This window comes from Coenobita brevimanus, chromosome 84 (genome assembly GCF_032717465.1).
Source record: "Coenobita brevimanus isolate Jiangsu-jjx chromosome 84, ASM3271746v2, whole genome shotgun sequence".
Taxonomy (NCBI): Eukaryota; Metazoa; Arthropoda; class Malacostraca; order Decapoda; family Coenobitidae; genus Coenobita; species Coenobita brevimanus.
The window spans coordinates 26,981,964-27,002,888 of NC_137037.1; the positions used below are offsets into that span (position 1 = coordinate 26,981,964).

Here is a 20,925-nt window from a genome sequence, read left to right on the forward strand (position 1 = left end):
ATAAAATAATAAAATGGTCACTCGTAATCATCGGAATATCATTAATTTTTCTTTCCGATTAAATCTTTATGAAAAAAAGTCAAAGTTGGAGATTATCATATCTCGCGTGAAACATGCACCCTCGCTGTGACGTCGCAACCCATAGCCTACCAGGACTACAGCTGCTCGCCACCACAACGATGGCTGGGAATCACACTCAAATACAGGTAAGATTTCTGTGATATTCAGCTGTTATTATCATGCTAAGTATATAAGACAGTGTGATAGTTCTCGTAAAGATGAAGTATGCTGTGTTTGCTTTAGTGGAGAGATTTTTTTTTTTTTTTTAATAACAGAACAAAGAAAGGAAAAACAAATGAATAAAAAAAAAAATCCATGCACCAGATTACTGGTGTCCTCTGTTCATAAAATATCTGTAACAGTTAGACTTGAACGCAGTAGGTTGAAGTTTGGAGGGAAACAACTCTGAGGAAGTGAGTTCCAGAGAGATGCAGTTTGGGAATGAAAGAATTCTGATAGGCAGAAGTTCTGCAGTATGGCTGAGTGACATTCCAGTCATGAGCGCTACCAGCTGCCTGGGTAGCACGAGGGAAGGCATGGAGAGGTGGCACCATGGACGCAACTTCGTCTGAGCATTTGCTATAGAAATATCTGTAAAATAAAGCAAGGGAGGCAACAGTCCTTCTTACTTGTAGGGGAGGTAGTTTATTAGTAATAGCAGGGTTATTAATAATTCTAACAGCTGTGTTCTGAATTTTGTCTACTTGTTTTAATGCTACCTCTCCACATCCACTCCACAAGGGTGAGCAGTATTCAAGCTGAGAGTGCACATGACTCTTATAAATTATAGCTAACTGCTCGTCAGTGAAGAAGTTACGGACTCTGTACAATAATAAAAGTTTCTTTGAGGCGGTTTTAGCAAGTGATCTAACATGAGAGGTCCAGCTGATGGCTTTGTTAAGTGAGACGCAGAGAATTTCAGTACTTTTGGAAATGGGAATATTTGTAGCACTGAAGGTAATATACGATTCTGGCAGTACCTGTCTGTTAGTAAATTGTATATTTTTAGTTTTACTAGCATTAAGTGAGACAGGGTTATTTTGTCCCCATTCACTGATTGTGGATAAGTCTTGATTTAAAGAGATGGCTGTACTGAGTTGAGAGTTAGAGATATCGGACTTTGTAAATGGATGTCTGAGTGTGAATGAACTATGAAGTGTTGAGTCATCTGCATAGGAATGGATGGGATTGTGGGTGACAGATAAGAGATCATTAATATGGACGAGGAACAGGGTTGGTGCCAGAACTGATCCCTGCGGCACGCCGGCGATAACTGAGTGGAAAGTGGAATATACATCATCTACCTTTATTTTCCTATTGCTGAGATATGAGTAAATCAAAGGAACAAAAGAGTTTAGTCCATAGCAAGGAAGTTTGGAAAATAGGGAATGATGCCACACTCTGTCGAAAGCTTTAGAAATATCCAGGGCTACCGCATGAGTTTCACCATGTAGGTCAACTGATTGATGGATGGTATGAGTCAGGAGATTGAGTATGTCAATGGTGGATCTTTCTTGGTGAAAACCATATTGTCTGTTACTAATTAAGTTGTTGGATTCAAGATGTTATCTATGTGCTTATTAATTACAGTTTCAAAAACCTTACCAAGAGAAGATATGACAGCTATTGGTCTGTAATCAGACCAGTATTGCCGGAGAACCTTGCGACCAGGGTACCTGTAGGACAGCTTTAATAAAGTCGTCATAATGAAGTGATTTATGAACTGAATCAGTATAAATATTGCTAGGTCCTGACTCCAGGGGCATATCGCCCTAAAATCGGGCAGTAATACGTTGGGAAGATGTCAGAAGGACAGAAATAATTCAGTGTTTTTTTCCTTGCAGATAGGCCTGACCGTAGACAGCTAGACCTCTGTGGAGTATTTGGTTATCTGATTTCTTGGCCTTATGTACTGGTGATGTTTGAACATCCTTTTAGTAACAGCCAATCTGATCTGGAGAACAAAATTTTTACATCGCTACTAATGGCTTATCGCCAAAGTTAGGGTTGGTTTTGGTTGACAAGCGACTGTTATGTAAAATTAAGCTGTATATGTTGTTCTGTTTTAATTTTTATCACCATATAAGTTCATACACACCTAATTATCTGAAATTCCGTCAAAAATTTTTGTTTAATTTGAATGTTACTAAAAATTCAGGATTCAGAGCAAAAATTTGCTAAAGTTAGAAGAAGTGTTTCCTCTCTAGCTTGACAACTCGCTTTGGCAGGCTGCTGTTTTATGTAAATATTGATTTACAACGCCATACATTCCTCTGTGCATTTAAATCAGTATTAAATTTTAGGTTAAATGGAAGCCTGTCAATACGTATTTACGACCTGAAGGGTAAATATATTTTAACTTTAGGAAGTTAAGGTTCTGAAACCTGATTTTTTATTGTCATATTATGAAGAAAATTTTGACGATTTCAGTGGGCATGAACCTGCATGGTGAAAATTATTATAATATTTATCCATTTAAAAGTGCCGGTTCGGTAAATGACCGCTGATTCGGCATTTCCTCGCACAGCTTCACAACAGTAGGAGTTGCTCTCTCTGGCGAGGTATTCTCAAACGCCTATCATGTCGCTTGGAATAGAAATGAATCTTTTTTTCTGGTGTGATTCGACTTGTCTTCTTGCACAGTGGAACAGTGTACCAATGGTGGTTATTTGTTGAGATTGCCATGACGAAACTAAGCTTGACTAATCAGCAGAACCACAAGTCACACAACTTTTGCCTCCTGGCGTAGCGGGTGTATGATGTCATGGCCATTCGAGACTCGCAGCCATCAGCCTCTTTTTGTGCAACTTTGAAGGCTTGTATGTCCAAATTTTTACTTTGGTTTGTCAAATTAACTATATCATAGGATAATTAAACTCATTTATCACCCAAATAAATTGCTTACTTAAAAAAAAATTGACCGTCAACCAATCCATTGCACCCACGATATCGCTAGCATTTGTGACTGGGTGGTTGAGGACATTTGGTCAAGGAAAAATGAAGTCACAGAGTGCGCAGTGAGGTTGGATGGTGAGGATATGGAGAATGTGAGTGCATTCAAGTACTTGGGTAGTGTGATGAGTAAGGATGGAACTTTGGGGGATGAAGTACGTGAAAGGGTACAGCAGGGAAGGAAGGTTGTTGGCACACTGAAAGCAGTGATGAGAAATAGGGAGGTGAGTATGGAAGTTAAGAATTCACTGCATGATGGTATTGTGATCCCTACCCTGACGTATGGAAGCGAGGCATGGACCTTGCAAGAGGGGAACGAGTCAAGAGTGAGAGCAGTGGAAATGAGTTACTTGAGAGGAGCATGTGGAGTGACGTGGAGGGACAGGTTGACGAATGAAGAAGTGAAGGAACGTTGTGGGGTAGATGTGGATGTGGTTGAAAAGATTAGGAGAAATACACTGAGGTGGTTTGGACATGTGGAGAGGATGGAGAATGAAAGACTGACTAAGAGGGTGTATGTAGGTGAGGTGGAGTGTGGGAGAGGGAGGGGTAGACCGAGGATGAGGTGGAGGGATGGAGTTGAGAGGTATATGAGGGAGGGGGGGGTGAGTTGGGGGGAGGGGAGTCAAATGGTGGGTGACAGAGTGACTTGGAGGCGTTTTGTCTGCGGCCACCCTTTGCGGGATTAGGGCGTCGGGCTATAGATAGATAGATAGATAGAAAAATAACTGTACCATGTTTGAAGCGAATTGGTGAAGTGTAGAAATGACACCAAACTGAAGTGCTTCGCAGAAAGATGAAACGAAAGTGGGCAAATACAGCAGGTAGACCTAATGAAGTCCAGTGTGATCTCAGGTGTGTCGAGTATATCCCCAGACACCTGCTGAACAAACTGAGCCATCACATCTGCTGGTGAAGGTGGTAGTTGTGGTGGTTGTGGCAGGTAGTTGTGGTGGTGGTGGCGGTAGTGATAATTGTGGCAGTTGTGGTGGTGGCGATGGTGATAGTAGCGGTAGTTGTGGTGTGGTGGTGGTGGCGTTAATGATAGTAGTGTAGCTGTGGTGGCGAACAGAGCAACACTTTACTACACGGGGTCTCCCTTAAGTTGTATAAAATTGTATGTACTGTATAAGTTTTTTTGCCCGACCATCCCAAGGGCCAACCTGGAAAAAATAAAAAGTCACTGAGTAACCGACTTATTGATTTCACATACAGCGGGACCGACTTGAAATTACCCTTTTTCAGCTCCTTAGAGCCTCCAGGGCAATTACAGGTGTTTTCTTAGGTTACCGTAGAAGATCCCCAGAAATTCCTTTTCATGCCCTTTGTATTGGCTTTTCGGAGTGGAGCCAAGCCGCGTGAAATGTGGTAGTCGCCTTGAGTTTTATCAGTGTTTGTTTTAATCGTATGTGTTGTCTTTTTTGTTAGTGCAGATCTGGGACAGCCTTATTCCCCGAAGGCCTGGCAGCAAACAATAGGGATGTTCTAGTTCATCATGACTTTTTTTTTTTTTTTGTTCTTTAGTAGCTTATTTCCGTAGCTTAGTGAAAAAAAAAAAAAAGGTACGCCCGTACATACGTCTCATAGCACATCTTCGTGGCTGACATCATATTCTAATGTTATTTTAAGGTTACACCTCAGCATTGTAGCTGGGGAGATGGTAGGTTTGCGCCAAGTTTAAGTCAAACGAGTATAGATAGCAAGATTAAAACAGTACAGTACGTGTCCCGGCTAAATTAGTAAAAGATAGGTCTGCTTTAAAACTCTAGAAAGCCCGTAACACCTCTTCTTTCTCATTATTTTTTGTTACTCCCAGGCTTTCTCGTGTATCTTGATTATTGCTTGCTTTAATAATGAATGAATCGCTAAGGAAGGACTGTTACAAAATATTCCAAACCAAAATAGTGTATTATATCCTATCATAATACTCCGTGTTATTTTAAGCTTGTTTAACACTGATATTTTTTATATCAGTAACATACCAGTGACTTTTGAGAAGTAGGTAAAGAAGTGCTACGAAATCTTCAAAGCAATTTAGAGCATGACTGGTAGTAAATTGTGGTAGCTGTGTTAGTGCACTGTGGTAGCGAGGTATGATGTACAGAATAAATCACTAAAGAAGGGGTGTTTTGAAATCTACAAAGCTACTTAGAGTTAAATACGACTTTGTATTAATACTTGCAGCCATAATGGTTGTAGATGATTGTAGTTGTGGTAGTTGTGAAAAAGAGGATGTCGGGGTATAACGCGCACAGTAAAGTCACAAAAGAAGAGGTGCGTGGTATACCGGTATCCAGAGGTACTTACAGCCATAGCGGTAGTTGTGGTTGTAGATGGTGGTAGGTGTGGTAGTACGGACAACACGAGGCTTGGGACTGGCAAGAAATTCTGTGTCGCCTTCATTATGTACTTTTCTCATACCTTGGAGGGAGGGGGTGGGGGACGGGAGAGGGAGGGGCGGGAGGGTGAGGGAAAGATTATATATATATATATATATATATATATATATATATATATATATATATATATATATATATATATATGTGTGTGTGTGTGTGTGTGTGTGTGTGTGTGTGTGTGTGGAGAGAGAGAGAGAGAGAGAGAGAGAGAGAGGATTATGCAATACAGATAAGAAGAAGGAAGGGGATGGAGTGTGGTAATAGTTACAAGATACACAGACACAGGTCGAGACGAGGAGGCCCGACCTTGATATATAATCGTCTTGTTTTGTTCTGTCTCTGTTTATCTGTCTTTCAGTCTATTTATCGTTTTATCTTTGTCTGCCTGTCTGTCTCTATGTATATGTCCCTGTCTGTCCGTCTGTCTATTTGTCTGTCTATCTGCAGTATATCTATCTGTCCGTTTGTCTCTTGTTATCTGTCTAGCTATCTGTCTTTTCTGTTTGTTTCTGTCTATCTCTATATCTGTTTATCTACATTTCTATATCCAGACTCCTTAATCCCTTTTGTAATGGCCACAGTCAAATTGTTCTCATTGCCTTCATGTCACCATGTTCTCTGCCGTCAGTCTGCCCTTCCTCTAACTCACCATCCTCATCTCCAGTCTGTCCCCTTTAGCTCATCATCGGTCTTCTCCTTGTCCTCTTGACTCGCATACACACCCTTAGTCAGTGTCTCATTCCCTATTCTCTTCATTTGTTTTTTTAGTATTCTTAGTCATGAAGTTCCTTCTCTGTGTACCATCCAGCTCATTCATGAGTATTACCACTATATTATTATTATTATTATTATTATTATTATTAGTGTTTCTTGCGCAGTGTTTGTGATAAGTGGGTGCATAAGAGATGTAGTTGTATTAGAGGCAGACTGCAAGACAATGCTGAATCATGTGTGCGGTTTGTCGGGGAGAGCATGTGGAGATGGTCAGGCGTGAAATGATTGATCTTGCTGGTGAGTCCCTCAAGTGTGTGGAGGAGCTTTGTTACATGGGAGACATATTATATGTAGGGGCTAGTGAGCAGTGGTTGGAAGTACTGCAGATCAGGGAACTGTTGCTTCTCCTGACACAGAGAGGGCTTTCCCTCCATACAGGGATCTTTGTATGCAACATGTTTGGAGTGTAAAGCTGTGTAGTAGTGAGATCTGGGCAGTAAAAAAAAAAAAAAAAAAAAGGATATTCGCAGGCTCAAACGTACAGAAATTACAATGATTGGGTGGATGAGCAGTGCGTCCTTGATTGTGAGGCTTGGGGGTCGGAGGAGGGCAAGTTTATGGTGGAAGAGTTAAGACAGAAGGATGGGACTGGAATGTATATGTGCTGTGATGAGTAGAGGTAGACTGAGATGGTCTGGGCATGTAAAGAGGATCGGGAATGACAGTTGGGTGCAGAGAGTGAGAGGTATTAACGTCTGGGGGTAGGGTTGCGAGAGGCAGACCGAAAAAGACCTGGGACGAGGTCAATAGAGTGTGACCTCAGGGACTGAATAGGGAGGCTTCCAGAGATCGAGCTGCGTGGAAAGCCCCGATTAGGTGACGCATACAAGGATGTTGGAGCTTCTATAAAGCAAACGAATCGAGCGTTTCCGTCCCTCAGTCTCACTTAGGGATCTTATTATTATAACTGTTGTTGTTGCTGTAGTCATTGTTATTGTGTATCCATCCCTCAATCATTTCTTGGGGATCAGCTGTGCACGGCCGCCCCTCCGACTTGAGCGTTCTAACCACTATACCAGCAGACACCTGTTATATCATAAATTTCGTCACATATCAAACCGCAGTACACGGCTCCTAAGGCCATTACGTCAAGAGCAGCTGACTGGATTGGTAGCAGTTGCAATTACAGACTGATAATGGCGTGAACTCGGTTGACAGCAGGCTAGATTTGTTCTTTCCTCCTGTACCCTAGCATCCTTCATATAGAGGCTACGGAGGGTGCTGAGGGTCCTTTGTATAACCAGACAGCGAAGCCAAACAATTACATCAGGCCATCACATGAAGTCTTATGCAGGGTCGTGTTAGACCATAAGTCGTAGTGTTAGTTTGTTAGGAATAGGGTGTTATATATCACAGTGTTGTAGTGTTAATGTGTTAGGAATATGGTGTTGTATATCACAGTGTTAGTGTGTTAGGAATAGGGTGTTATATGTCACAGAGTTGGAGTGCTGGTGAGTTAGGAATGAAGCATGATATATATATATATATATATATATATATATATATATATATATATATATATATATATATATATATATCACAGTGTTATTGTATTAATGTGTTTGGAATGGAGTGTTATACTGTACATCACAGTGGTATTGTGCTAATGTTTTAGGAATGGAGTATTTTGTATAACAATCCTTTCACCGTAACTTGGCTCATATTTTCTTCCTTTTGCAGCGTATATCATGTAGCTCAGTGGCTGAAAAAAAAAAAAAAAAAATTACTGCAGCCTTACATTTTTTCCACGGCATTTTTTCATGACAAGCATCATAGTTTAGTGCTAATCTTTTGTCGAAATTCGGCATTAAAGATGGAGAGATGGAAGTTTTATGGTTATACTTTTTTTTATTTTAACTTGGCCGGAAATTGCCATTTCTTCGCCTCAAATCTTGCCCTTGTAACAATACGAGTATTTTGACACTAGAGATTGGTGCTAGTCACGAAGAAGCATTAAGGAAAGTGTCTAGAGACGTAGCACTGTCTTTTACTACCAGTGAATTACGTGAAATAAGCTGCAAAAGAACGAAAATCTGAGCCAAGCCAAGATGAACAGCGTGGTGTAAAGATGAAAAGAGTACAGCTCAGAATTCACGATGGAGAGATAGCAATTTTTACGTTAAGTTAATGTGAATAGAGTTCGATCAAAGATGGCAATTGTACACCTACTTTATGTGAACAGAGTATAGACTTCGGTTATCTTTGTGCTTTATCACGTATTCACCTCCTGGGCCGTGTGATGCAGGTGTCCCGTGTTGCACAGCGATACAGCGTGGCATTGTGCTCAAGGAGATTCAGTACCGGTAATTACCAGTCGTGATCACCAGAGACAGGACTGCGTTTCACAATAGTTGGTTCGTTTTCATCTGACGGAACAGGGCCACTCTTACGACGTGAAATACATGAAATTTGATGTGTCTAATCTATGATGTACGAATGAATGCTTATGTTTACCGTACCCATTTTATCCCTCAAACTTAGCCCAGATGTTGGTCCTTTTGCAGCTTATTTCACGTACCTTAGTAACCGAAATAGACATCCGTTTCATAGCACTTCTTCGTGACATGCATCATTTTCAAGTATTAATGTATTGTTGCAACTCAGTATTCAAAATGGCGAGAGAATTTTTGGCCAAGTTAAAGGAACAATAGTACAGTTAAATCAACCCTCCAATCTGTCAAACCTGGCCATCAATTGAGCTGAAAGGGATTAAGGAGTTTTGTCAGATTCGAGTAAATCGACCATATACAGTATTAGTTTCACTTTTACTTCGGCTAAAATTGTCACCTCTCCATCTAGAATCCTGAGACGTAGCAAGAGATTAAACCTAGAATATTTTACCAGTCAAGCAGAAGTGTTATGGAATGGATGAAGAGTAGTAGCAGGGTTTTTTCCTGACACTGTACAGTATAATATGAACTAAGCTGCATAAGGCGTGTGGTCAAGAAATTGATACTGGTCGAAAACAGATCTGCCCACGAGACACCACTGCGATACACTGGAATTCTTTCGCCTACGTTTCCCTTCCAACTCAGTCATATACTCTTTCCTAGTCAATCTCTCATTCTCTAAATCAAGTAATTATTAACATGGGGTGCAGTGCGTCGTGTCTGGCAGTGCCACACACGCTAGCTAGGTCGTTTACAAATTTGTTCAGTAGAATTCTTAGCCATTGAGTGTTTGCTGGAGAGGACCGCCTTCACGTAGTAGCACCAACATAACCGGACGGTGGAGCTGCCTGGTTATACAAAAGTTCTTCAGTCCCCTCCATGTTCTCCGAAAGGAGAAGGGTGGACCGTGGAGGAAAAGTAAATCTGTCCTGCTGTCAATTGGTTCACATTCAGATGAGCCCAGGGTTGCAACTGCTTTTTTTACTAGCCATTGAGTGTGTTTCCATGGTTTCCTGTATTTTTTCGTGCCATTGTGCCGTATTAACCGTAGTGCGAATCTCATGTCAAAACAGATAACTATGTGCTAAGTGTCTAAAACAGATTTCTGACTATGAGTGTGAGATGATATTCTGAGAATCAAAAAGATGTGAGCACTAAAATAGGGTAAGTACCACATCACTATTTAAGTGTCATAGAAAATGAGTGAACAACAAGAAGGCTCTCCCCTGCCCTACAGATCCTCCGCAGTAAAGATTTATTTCAAAATCTCCTCCAACAATGAAATGAAATGGGCGTTGGGGACAAGGAACTGGGTGGAATGAACTGAAATTGTGGTGGTGCTGGAGAGAGTCCGCCAGGGTTTACAATGTGTATATGGATGCTTTAGGTTGAGGGGTTTGAGGAATATGAAGGTTAATTTCAAAATTTTCTCTAAGAACAACAATAACAAGATACGCTTGCCATGAGAGCAACACCCGTGAAAAATGTGTGTTGTAGGATTAGTGGTTTGAGTGTAATGAAGCTTTCTTTCAAAGTTTCCTCCAAGAATAAGGTATGATTACGTTGCTGTGATTCAACTGGTCTTTTGCCATCATCATCATCATCATTATCATCATCATCATCTCAACCTGAGTGAGTCCAATTTATGAAAAAGGCCTCTCTTAGCTTTCTCCACTTTGACCTTTTGGCTGTTTGCATGTTCCACCAAAGTCCAGCATATCTTAGGATCTTATCTCGTCATCGTATCCTCTGTCCTACGACGCAGGTAAACATAAACCACCAGAGAGAAGGTGTTAAGGGCGAGTATTGTACAACCGTCCTTCCTTTGCCATTCTTTGTACATGAGTTGGTGTTGCATACTACTGATACTACTAAACAACACCAACAGAAACTACTACGACTACTACTACAACTACTACTATTACTACTACTACTACTACTACTACTACTACTAATAATAATAATAATAATAATAATAATAATAATAACGATAATAATAATAATACTGTCACCTAATAGTAGTAGTATTTCGAAAATAGTAGATAATTTTGTATACTCGACATCCCTGAACCCTTCGTCCTTTTCCATATATACAATGAGTACCGTTGTTCTTTTATATACCATAAATGAATATTAACGGAACTTTTAAACCGGGAAGCAATACTCTCTCTCTCTCTCTCTCTCTCTCTCTCTCTCTCCAGGCAAAGATTGTAACCCGTTCTCAAGTTAGTTGTTCGGCAAGTGTAGTCGGAATGGAAAGTTGTTATGGCTATACCCTGTTCACTTCAACTGGATCTAAAATTGCCGTCTCTCAAGGATAATGAATTGCAACAATAGTTTATCACTAGAATATGGTGATAGTCGAGAAAAAGTGTTGTGGAAAGGATGTACAGCCGTAGCATTGTCCTTTTCTGCCACTGAGCTACGTTAAATTTACTGCAAAAGGAGAGAGAATCTAGGCCAAGTAGAAATGAGTGAACTACAGTAACCAGGGAGACATTCTTACTTCATTATTAAGGCTTATCGAATGACACGTAAACACGAATTAGTATTCAAGTTGTGGTAGTGAGATGCAAACAAGCTGACTCCCATATTCCGCCACTTTTCGGCTAATCAGCTACTACCTTTGGCCATGGGACGTTGGAGGCTGCCTTGTTGCCCAGTGATACAACACAGGGGTCAGTCAGTACCCGCTTCGTACTCATGTGACAGAATTGGACCACTCACAACTTGAATGCTAAGTCGTGGTTGCGTGAAATCGATTAACTTTTGTTGTGGGATTGACATTAGTCACCTTGGTTACTTGCCAAATCGACCTTCCCAGCCTGACTACACTTGGTCATTAACTGAACTGGAAAGGGTTAGGGATCTTTATCAGGCTGGAACAAAATTCATATATTACTGTAGCTAATATGCAAGCTATACTCTGTAACTTGGGTGTATCAAGAGAGCAGCACCAGGATGTGGTGCTTGTCACGAAGAAGTGCTTTGGAAAGGCTGAAGGCCGGTAGCATTACCCTGCTCTAACGCTGAGCTACGGGCAATAAGCTGCAAAGGGACGAAAATCTTTCCCAAATTAAAATTAATGGGCTCTAGGATGATAACTGACATCTCTTCGTCTTGACTGCTATACTGTAACAATAGATTTTCACTCGAATATGGAGCTAGTTACGAACAAGTGCTATGGGAAGTGTGTAAAGCCGTCGCATTGTCTTTTTCTACCACTTAACTACCTAAACACGGTACGAAAGAACGAAAATCTGGGCCAAGTAAAAGTGAAGAGTGCAGTATTCTACTATCTTTGCGGTTATCAGGTGTTTGTCCCCTGGCGGTGGGAGGGTGCAGGTTGCCCTTGTTGCACAGTGCAACAACTTAGCGTTGTGGGAAAGAGTGCGGACTATGCTCAAAGAGATTCAGTACCGGTTTCAACCAGTCATTTCCACCCGACCCCACTGCGTTGTGACACAGCGCGTTTACTCTATCCTTCATGTCGTGGCACCAATATAGCCGGTCATCTCCACTGCCTGGATACAAACGCCTCTCAGCTCCCTCTCTTGAAGAAGAATGGTGAACTGCAGGAGGAGGGAAACTTCAGCATGAAGTCCACCGGATTCACGTTCAGATGAGCCTGGGGTACTACTACTACTACTACTACTACTATTACTACTACTACTACTACCACCATCAACACCACCACCACTACTATTACTACTACTAGTACTACTACTACTCTAGTAGTAGTAGTAGTAGTAGTAAAGTTTTCTAAGGCTCCTAATCCCTTTGCGGCTCAGTTGATGGCCAGCTGTGGTCAGACAGGAGAGCTGATTTCGCTATTTTTTTTTTTTTTCTTGACCCAGATTTTTGTCTCTTCCTGCATTTCTACATACAGTAGCCCGCTTTCCGAGTAAGGCAATGCTGTGTCTTTATTTCCTTTTCACAGCACTTCCTCATGACTAGCACCATATTCTGATGTTAATCTCATGTTACTACTCAGCAGTCAAGATGAAGAGATGTCAGATTTAGACCAAAGTGTGTCAGATAGGGTCAAAAGTTTTTAATTTGTATTTTTTTTTTTAGTTTATTAATTTTAACTACGTGGAGATTTTCGTTCTTTTTCACCTTATTTTCCTGTAGTTCTGTGATGGAAAAATACTATACTATAGTTCTGCATTTTTTCCAGTGCAGTTCTTTGTGATTGGCATCGTATTCTAGTGTTGATGTTTTGCTGCAACTCGGTAATCAAGCTGGAGAGGTGGTCACGTAAAACTTATGTAAGTGTACAGAGTATAGTAACCGAGGAGACTCATTCCTACTTCATAACTAAGGCTTATCAGACATCATGGACCCACGACATAGTATTTAAGCTATGAGAGTGGTCTAGTTGCCTCTAAAACTGTTTCTTCGTGCGGATTTTCAGCTGGCTGCTTATTTCACGTGACTCACTGGCACAACATGGCAGTATTACGGCACTATATCATTTCCATAGCGCTGCTTCGTGACTAGCACCCGGTCGTCTATGGTTGTATACATGTATATATTTTGGGAAAACGAAAACCTTATTGATTTTCAAGGTTGTAACCCCTTCTCTCTCTCTCTCTCTCTCTCTCTCTCTCTCTGTATATATATATATATATATATATAAAACTGCGCACCAGAGCCCTGCATGTGTGAGATAAGAAACACCTTTGTGCTGTCTTAAGGTCAAATAGTGATGATATTATGTAATTCCCACATGTAATTATGAGAGAGAGAGAGAGAGATAGAGGTTGAATACTGATAATATTCCTCTCTCTCTCTCTCTCTCTCTCTCTCTCTCTCTGCTTACTTACCACCTATCTGTCTGCCTGTCTGCCTGCCTACTTGCCTACTTACCATGTTGCCTACCTACATGTTTGCCTGACTACCTGACTACCTATCTACCTATCTATCTGTTTATCATTTTATTATTCTATCTATCTGTATGTGTGTGTGTGTGTGTGTGTGTGTGTGTGTGTGTGTGTGTGTGTGTGTGTGTGTGTGTGTGTGTGTGTGTGTGTGTGTCCCCCTCTCTTCCTCCCTCCCTCAATACATACATACATACATATATACGTACATACAGGCATACACATAAACATGCATGCATACATGTATATGTATCCACCTATCTACTTATCTACCTACCTATCTACGAACCTACCCACTTACCTCTTACTACCTGTCTACCTACCCACTTACCTGCCTACCTACCTACCTACCTACTTACCTACCTACCTTCGTACTCACCTACCAGCCTACCAACCTACCTACTTTCCTAGCTTCCTACCTTCCTCATTACCTACCTACCTTCATACCTGCGTCACAGAAACAGTATAATTAGTGTTAAATATTTAGCTGTCCTCTCTCTCTCTCTCTCTCTCTCTCTCTCTCTCTCTCTCTCTCTCTCTCTCTCTCTCTCAGCGTTACGTAAGATGTTTTACATCAGCTCAATACCATGTGACTCGTTACCCTATAGATAACTCTAATCCAGTGTAGAGACGGGAGGGGGGGGGAGGATGCAGCCTCCAGTAAGCACATTGGGCCCCACTGCCCCCCACTTAAAATTTCGTATTATTTAATGTGTAGACAAAGTATAGTTTTGTGCCCTCCTTCTCCCAATAAAAGTGGCTTGATCTCAATGGTCCCACCGTGGCCCCCCGTCCTTGGAGACCTGGATATGCCACTAAGCACATCTCTCTCTCTCTCTCTCTCTCTCTCTCTCTCTCTCAACTCTGGAATAACCACTCGATGGTTACAAATCTCGCACTCCTTTACACTGTATCTTGCGTGTTGCGGGGACGGATCAGTCTGCTGGAACTGTATTCATAAACAATCTTTGGCAGTTTGCACGATAAGCAGAATTTCCAGAGCGACCCGTTCCTATAGTCGGTTTGTTTTCATCCGACAGAACCGGGGCACTCCTATAACTTGAATAACCACTAAAACGCCTTTGTCGGCGGGGTACCAGCGAGGCCATTTAAATGCACTTGAAATGTCGCCTCACACCCCGAGGATGCCTAGAGTATATTAATGACTATTTACCTACCAAGTTTCATGCCTTTATGACAAACTGTCAGGCCTGTGGCCCTCTTTTGATGATTTTCGACATGCTGCATTTTGCGTGTGTCACGTGTCACGTGCATCGCCGGGGTATGATGAAACCTGACAGAAACAAATCTTAAAGAATGGGGCTATCATATGGTCCAAACCACGCGGTGATCGCCCCTGCGTTACTGCTGGCCCGGCTCGGGTTGGGCCGCACATATGTGAGAAAATATGATTCTTTGATGAGAGACTAGAGAGGGCTTTGCCTTCACTCGTGATAAATCGTGGTTTGAATTGGATCACCAGCAGTTGTGAGGCAGGGATTAGACTCTTTGGCTAATAAAGTCGGTTTGTTTTCACCAGGCGGAACTGAGACATTCCCACAGCTTGAAAACTATGTTGTGAAATTCGATAATGCTTAGCTGTGAGGTCGGAATAAGTCTCATTGGTTACTGGTCAAATCAACCCTTTAATCTGACTTCACATGGCCATCATCTGAGTTGAAAGGGGTTAAGGATCTTTGTCAGGTTAGGCCACGTCCACACAAAATGTTTGCTTGTGTGTGTGTGTGTGTGTGTGTGTGTGTGTGTGTGTGTGTGTGTGTGTGTGTGTGTGTGTGTGTGTGTGCGCTGGAGAGTTTTGCATCAGCAGAACCCATACAAGTGGTCCCACTGTACGTGGGTGGGTGTGGGTTTAAGTGAGTTACAGTGATGAAGAACTGCCGCCCGCGTCAGCATACATTTGGTGTGGTCGCGCACTTAGACGAAATGCGGTATCCTTGCAAATCAGTAAGCACAGCTTTTTCTTTGGGCGTTGTTTGTGCGTGTGTGATGTGAAAATGAGTTATTTGAGAGGAGCGTGTGGAGTTACGTGGAAAGACAGGCAGACAAAACAGGCAAAAAGGGAGCCTTGTACTGTTGACGTGGATATGACTGAAGGCAGAAGTACAGTGAGATCATTGGGTCATGTGGAGAGGATGCGGAATGAAAGAAGGACAAGGAGCTTGTATTTCGGTGAGATGGATAGTGGGGAGGAGGGGAGATCGAAGATGAGATGGAGAAATGGGGTAGAGAGGTATACGAGAGAGGATGCTGTGAACTGGAAAGAAGGAAGCCAAACAGCAGAGGACAGGGTGACCTGGAGTTGATTCGCTTGTGGTCGCCCCTTACGAGATTAAGGCGCCTGGCAATAGACAGATAGATAGATAGTGAAAACATAAAGCATCCACAGTTTGTGATGCATAATGGCACAACGCTATAATACCCTCTATACTTTACTTAAAATTGCCGTCCCTTCATCTTGAATGTCGAATTTTAGCAATGGATTAGGACTAGTATACGATGTTAGTCACGAAGATGTGTTATGGAAAGGATGTAGAGTCATAGTATTGGTATCTTTCGATGGGCTACGGGAAATAAGCAAGCAAATGGAAATGCTTGCCATGATAACGTGAAAATGTTATTCGGTAGCACACCGTCTGCACAAAGTATCCAAACGCTGTAAACAACATGCATTTGAAATATATGGCAAATGAATGTGAAAGCAACAACTCTCCTCAATGCATTCTGCACCCTATACTCGTACTAGTGCAGCGTCGTCAACTACCGTCCGTCCACAACTATTCATATCAACTCTTCCGAGATGACAAGCTCCCTTCCTACCTACCTGCCAACCAACCTACATACCATCCTACGTTCCCTACCTGTGTATCTGTTTATCTATCTATACCTGTCGATATCTATCTCCATCTGTCCGTCTATCTGTCTATCAATATCCATCGTGTCAAGGTGTTGGTGAGAGTGTGTTTTTTTGGTGAGTGTACTAGTGAGAGTGCACTATTTAGTGTGTGTATAATTTTTGGCAAGAGTGTAGTTTTGGTGGAGTACATATGGTGAGATAAGTGTACTTTTTGATGAATGTAACCTTTGGTGAGTGTACTATTTAGTGAGTATACTTTGTGGTGAGAATGTACACTTTTTGGCAAGTGTACTTGTTGGTAAGAGTGTAGTTCTTTGTGAGTCTTGTTGGTGAGAGTGTACGTTCTGATGGGGTTGTACAGTGCAGTCCTATACTGCCAAGTGAGTATGAGTGGTAATGCCATCATGGATTTCCCCTTGATCACAAACCCTCGCGGTTGCACTGTGCAACAAGGACAGCATGGAAAGTCTCACGATGAGGGGGTAAACACATGATAAGCGCAAAGGTGACGGAGTACGATACTGCACTCACACTGACTAGGCGTGAAATTGCCATGTCTCCATCTTGATTGCTGAGTTGTAACAAAAGGCAAGGTAAAGTCGTCAGCATGAAGACCTAAACCCATTTTTATTCAACAGTGATGTGATCCTGCATTACACTGGTTTACATGTTTTAGAGGTGAGATTTTTTTGTTTATGTGTGCGACTCTAGGCATAGCCCGTTCACTGAGGCCCAGCAGTCCTACATAACACACACCTCTTCATGTAACCATTTCGGTGTTAACACCCGCCGTCGAAATTGAATACATGGTAAAGGCTGTCTCGTACGGGACTGGTGTATTGGTATTAGCGAGGGTGTTTTTACGACGCGGTGGGTCTTGTGGTAAATCAGTGAAGTCTGTTTTAACGAATTTCAGATCCTAAGGTGTTCGCCGGTCCAGCCGCATACACTATTCTATTTAGCCTCTCATTCTTCATTCTCTCCACATGCCAAACCATTTAAAAGTACTGATTCTGTTTCCAACACATCCACATCAGCACCAAAACGGTTCTGCCTGTCTGTCTCTCTACGTAACTCGACATGCTCCTCTCATATAATGCATTTCAGCTGCTCTCACTCGTGACTTGTGCTCTTTCAACAAGGGCCAAGCTTCACTTCCATACGTTAGAGTAGGGATCACAGTACTCCCATGAAGCGACTCTTCCATGCTCACTTCCTTATCCTTTATCACTGCTCCTAGTGAACCTGCAACCTTTCTTGCCACAGAGCTACTTGATATACTGTAAGCCACAAAAGAACGAAATTCAAGTCCAAGGTGAAATGCTTGTAACACCGTATCACTGTGATATATAGAACCCCACTGCTAACTTACCAACATTATTACACTTAGATATAGGTGTTGTTGCACTCTGAACTGCTGCTCTAGACAAACTGGTCTTGGGAGGCCTGTTTCTAAGTATGATATATAAACAAATTGAAGATTAATAGGTACCTGTTGGTCTGGTAGTTAGAACGCTCTAGTCTAGTCCGAGAGACCTTCTTGCGTCTAAACTCATTGGAGATATAATGTGGCTATTCCTTGACAGTTGTACTGTACCACTGGCCTCCACCTCACCATCTCACACTGTGTTCTAAGCTCACAGATTCCTTCAAATCTAAAATTATCCATCCATCTACGTACCTGTCTGTCTATCTGTCTGTCTGTCTGTCTGTCTGTCTGTCTGTCTGTCTCTCTCTCTCTATCTATCTATCTATCTGTTTGTCTATTATCTGTCTATCTATCTGTCTTTCTGTGTCTGTCTGTCTGTCTGTCTGTCTATATCTAACAGAGACAGACAGACAGACAAATACAGAGACAGACAGACAGATAAACAGATAGATAGATAGATAGATAGACAGACAGATTAATGTACTGTAGATTGACAGACAGACAGATTGATAGACAGGTAGATAAATACAGGTAGATAGATATCCAGACAGACATACAGACAGATGAATAGATAGACAGAAGTAAAGAATTCCATGATGTAGTTCAAGATTGGGAAAGCATCAATTGAAGTATATAAAAAAATGGTGACTGATAAATCGATAGATAGATAGATAGAAAAACAGATAGACAGACATAAATAGATAGAGAAAACTGAAGAATGATATGAAAAACACTGACTAATAGGAAAGACATAAAGACACAGATAAGCAAGGAGCGTGAAGCAAGACAAAAAGACCGACTGCAGCACATAATCGAACATCTAACACCAGACCAGTGAAGAAGAGTTGAAATTGCACAGGAGGTTTGGGCATCGAACTGGCTCACAACCCTGCCTCTCAAGGCAAAGGGCTTCCACTTCAACAAACAAGAATTTATTGATGCCATAGCCTTGAGATATGGGTGGCTAATAGAGAACCTACCTCAACACTGTGCTTGTGGCACCGCCTTTGATGCAAACCATGCAATGGTATGCAAGAAGGGAGGCTTTGTTTGCATCCGACACGATGAAGTACGCGACCTCACTGCCAAAATGCTGCAGGAAATATGCCATGATGTCACGATTGAGCCAGCTCTGCTACCCCTGGACGGCGAGCACTTCACCCACAGAACAGCAAACACATCAAATGATGCAAGAGTGGATGTCAGTGCTCGAGGTTTCTGGACACGTGGGCAGAGGGCGTTCTTCGACATCAGGATATTCGATCCCACGGCAGCATGTCATCGTGAACTGTCTCTCGAAGCTGCACACAAGAGGAATGAGCAAGAAAAAAATAGAAATGATCAAGAAAGGATCCAACATGTGGACCACGGTCGATTCACTCCCCTTGTGTTCACGACATCAGGTGGGATGGGTCCAGAGGCAGTGAGATTCTATTCGAGACTGGCAGAGGTTCTTTCTGAGAAGAAACGTCAACCGCAGAGTTCTGTTATGGCCTGGATGAGATGTCGACTCTCATTCTCCCTCGTGAGGTCTGCTCTGCTATGTCTCAAAGGCACAAGATCATCAGCCCTCAGGCCTGTCTCTCTGGCGGGTATGGATTACGAAGCTACAGTGGTCGAGAGTCGCATAGACCAGCGACTCCAATAGTTTAATGTCTTTATTTACACTGTAATATCAATAAAAAAAATAAAATAATAATAGTAATAGTACTGTAGATGGTTGGTAACCACAGCCGTTGGCGTGCTTGGGGCCAACGGATTGTAATATGAGGGTTAGTGTTAAACTTCACATTACAACTTCAAATGGTGAACTGTATTAGGAAGGTTGGTTTTGATCTTCACAATATAATTCACCAATGGATGGAGGTGATTTCTAGTAGTAGTAGTAGCAGTAGTAGTAGTAGTAGTAGTAGTTATAGTAGTAGTCAATCAATCAATCAATCATCTTTATTTCGTGTTTAACATACATATGACCAGTAAGAGAGGTAACAGCCAAGCATTCTTACCGATAAAAAACATATCCACTAATGTATTATTTCAGAAAAAAAAAAAAAAGATTCTATTATGTTGCTAAATTACCGTATCTTTTTTTTTTACCATTGTTACGGAACAGCGAAAGATAATGTACACTTTAAGTGAGAATACTAAAAATCACTACTGTCCCGTAAAGTTCCAGGTTCAAAACAAAAGAGTTAGGTAAAATTACAAGTTAAAATTTAATGCTCAAACTAACAACAAAACATTCAGGACTCATAAGGATAATGTAATGGCAAAAAACAGATTAAATATATGGTTAACTGCAATAGCCTCTATTAACACGAAATTAGCATGAGTAAATTTATCTAAGTCAGCCCTGATAAAATGAGAAAGCAGGATAATACTCAGTGAATGCAAGATATATTATTACAGATACAAAATATTATCAAAAATGACTGACAATAAGATCCTTACATGAATTACAAAAAACGTTACTAGGCCTAAGAATTAACACCTTATGCTACACAGTACAAGAAAAAATGCAACAACAGTTATACTCAAATTACACAGCTGCTCGATGGTTGGAGACTTCCTGAGCACTCACAATAATAACCGTACAGGGGAGGACAGAGATGTGAGCAAAATGAGGAGTAGATCTAAGTGGCAATAATGCAGAGACTGAGCTAATTATATAGGGGCCAGCAGAGCTTGATACAACTTGTAAGAAGGACGCGTAAATGAAGCCATAGGGGACAAAGAGCTGACAATCCTACTCTGAACAACAGAAAGAACGACTTACTCTACTATAACGGTAGAAGGGGGGACTGAGGCAGAACACGCTCGTGATCAAATATGCAGCATACTGTGCGTTAAAATTACACAAAGGATGATGAAATCATAGGCTATGTAACACCTCCCCACAAAGAAAAAGAAATTTACAAAGGAAATTTCTTATTACTCTACAACAATCTGTCTAAAGTCTAGATAAGCTATCTGCAATAACATTTTCTTTCCCCTTGACATGTTGTATGTCTAATGAATACTCCTGAAGAAGTACACTCCATCTTGTCAATCTCTGATTTTTATCTTTAAACTTACTAAGGAATTTCAGTGGGTTATGATCGGTATAAATGACTATGGGGTCAAAACCAGAACACAAATAAAATGAAAAATGCTGTAAACCCAA

The 20,925-nt window shown here is 41.5% G+C and overlaps 1 protein-coding gene across 1 annotated transcript in view; it reads right to left on the bottom strand.

Annotated features, from left to right (window-relative positions):
- Positions 1–16,888, bottom strand: part of LOC145410108 (inositol oxygenase-like) — a 38,623-nt gene extending 21,735 nt beyond the window's left edge. Inside the window, exons 1-2 of the mRNA XM_080280310.1 lie at positions 16,762–16,888; positions 13,898–13,905 (exon numbers count right to left, since the gene is read on the bottom strand). Coding sequence (XP_080136436.1) covers positions 13,898–13,905; positions 16,762–16,888 — 135 coding nt within the window. The remainder of the gene's footprint in view (positions 1–13,897; positions 13,906–16,761) is intronic.
- Positions 16,889–20,925: the final 4,037 nt, after the last annotated feature.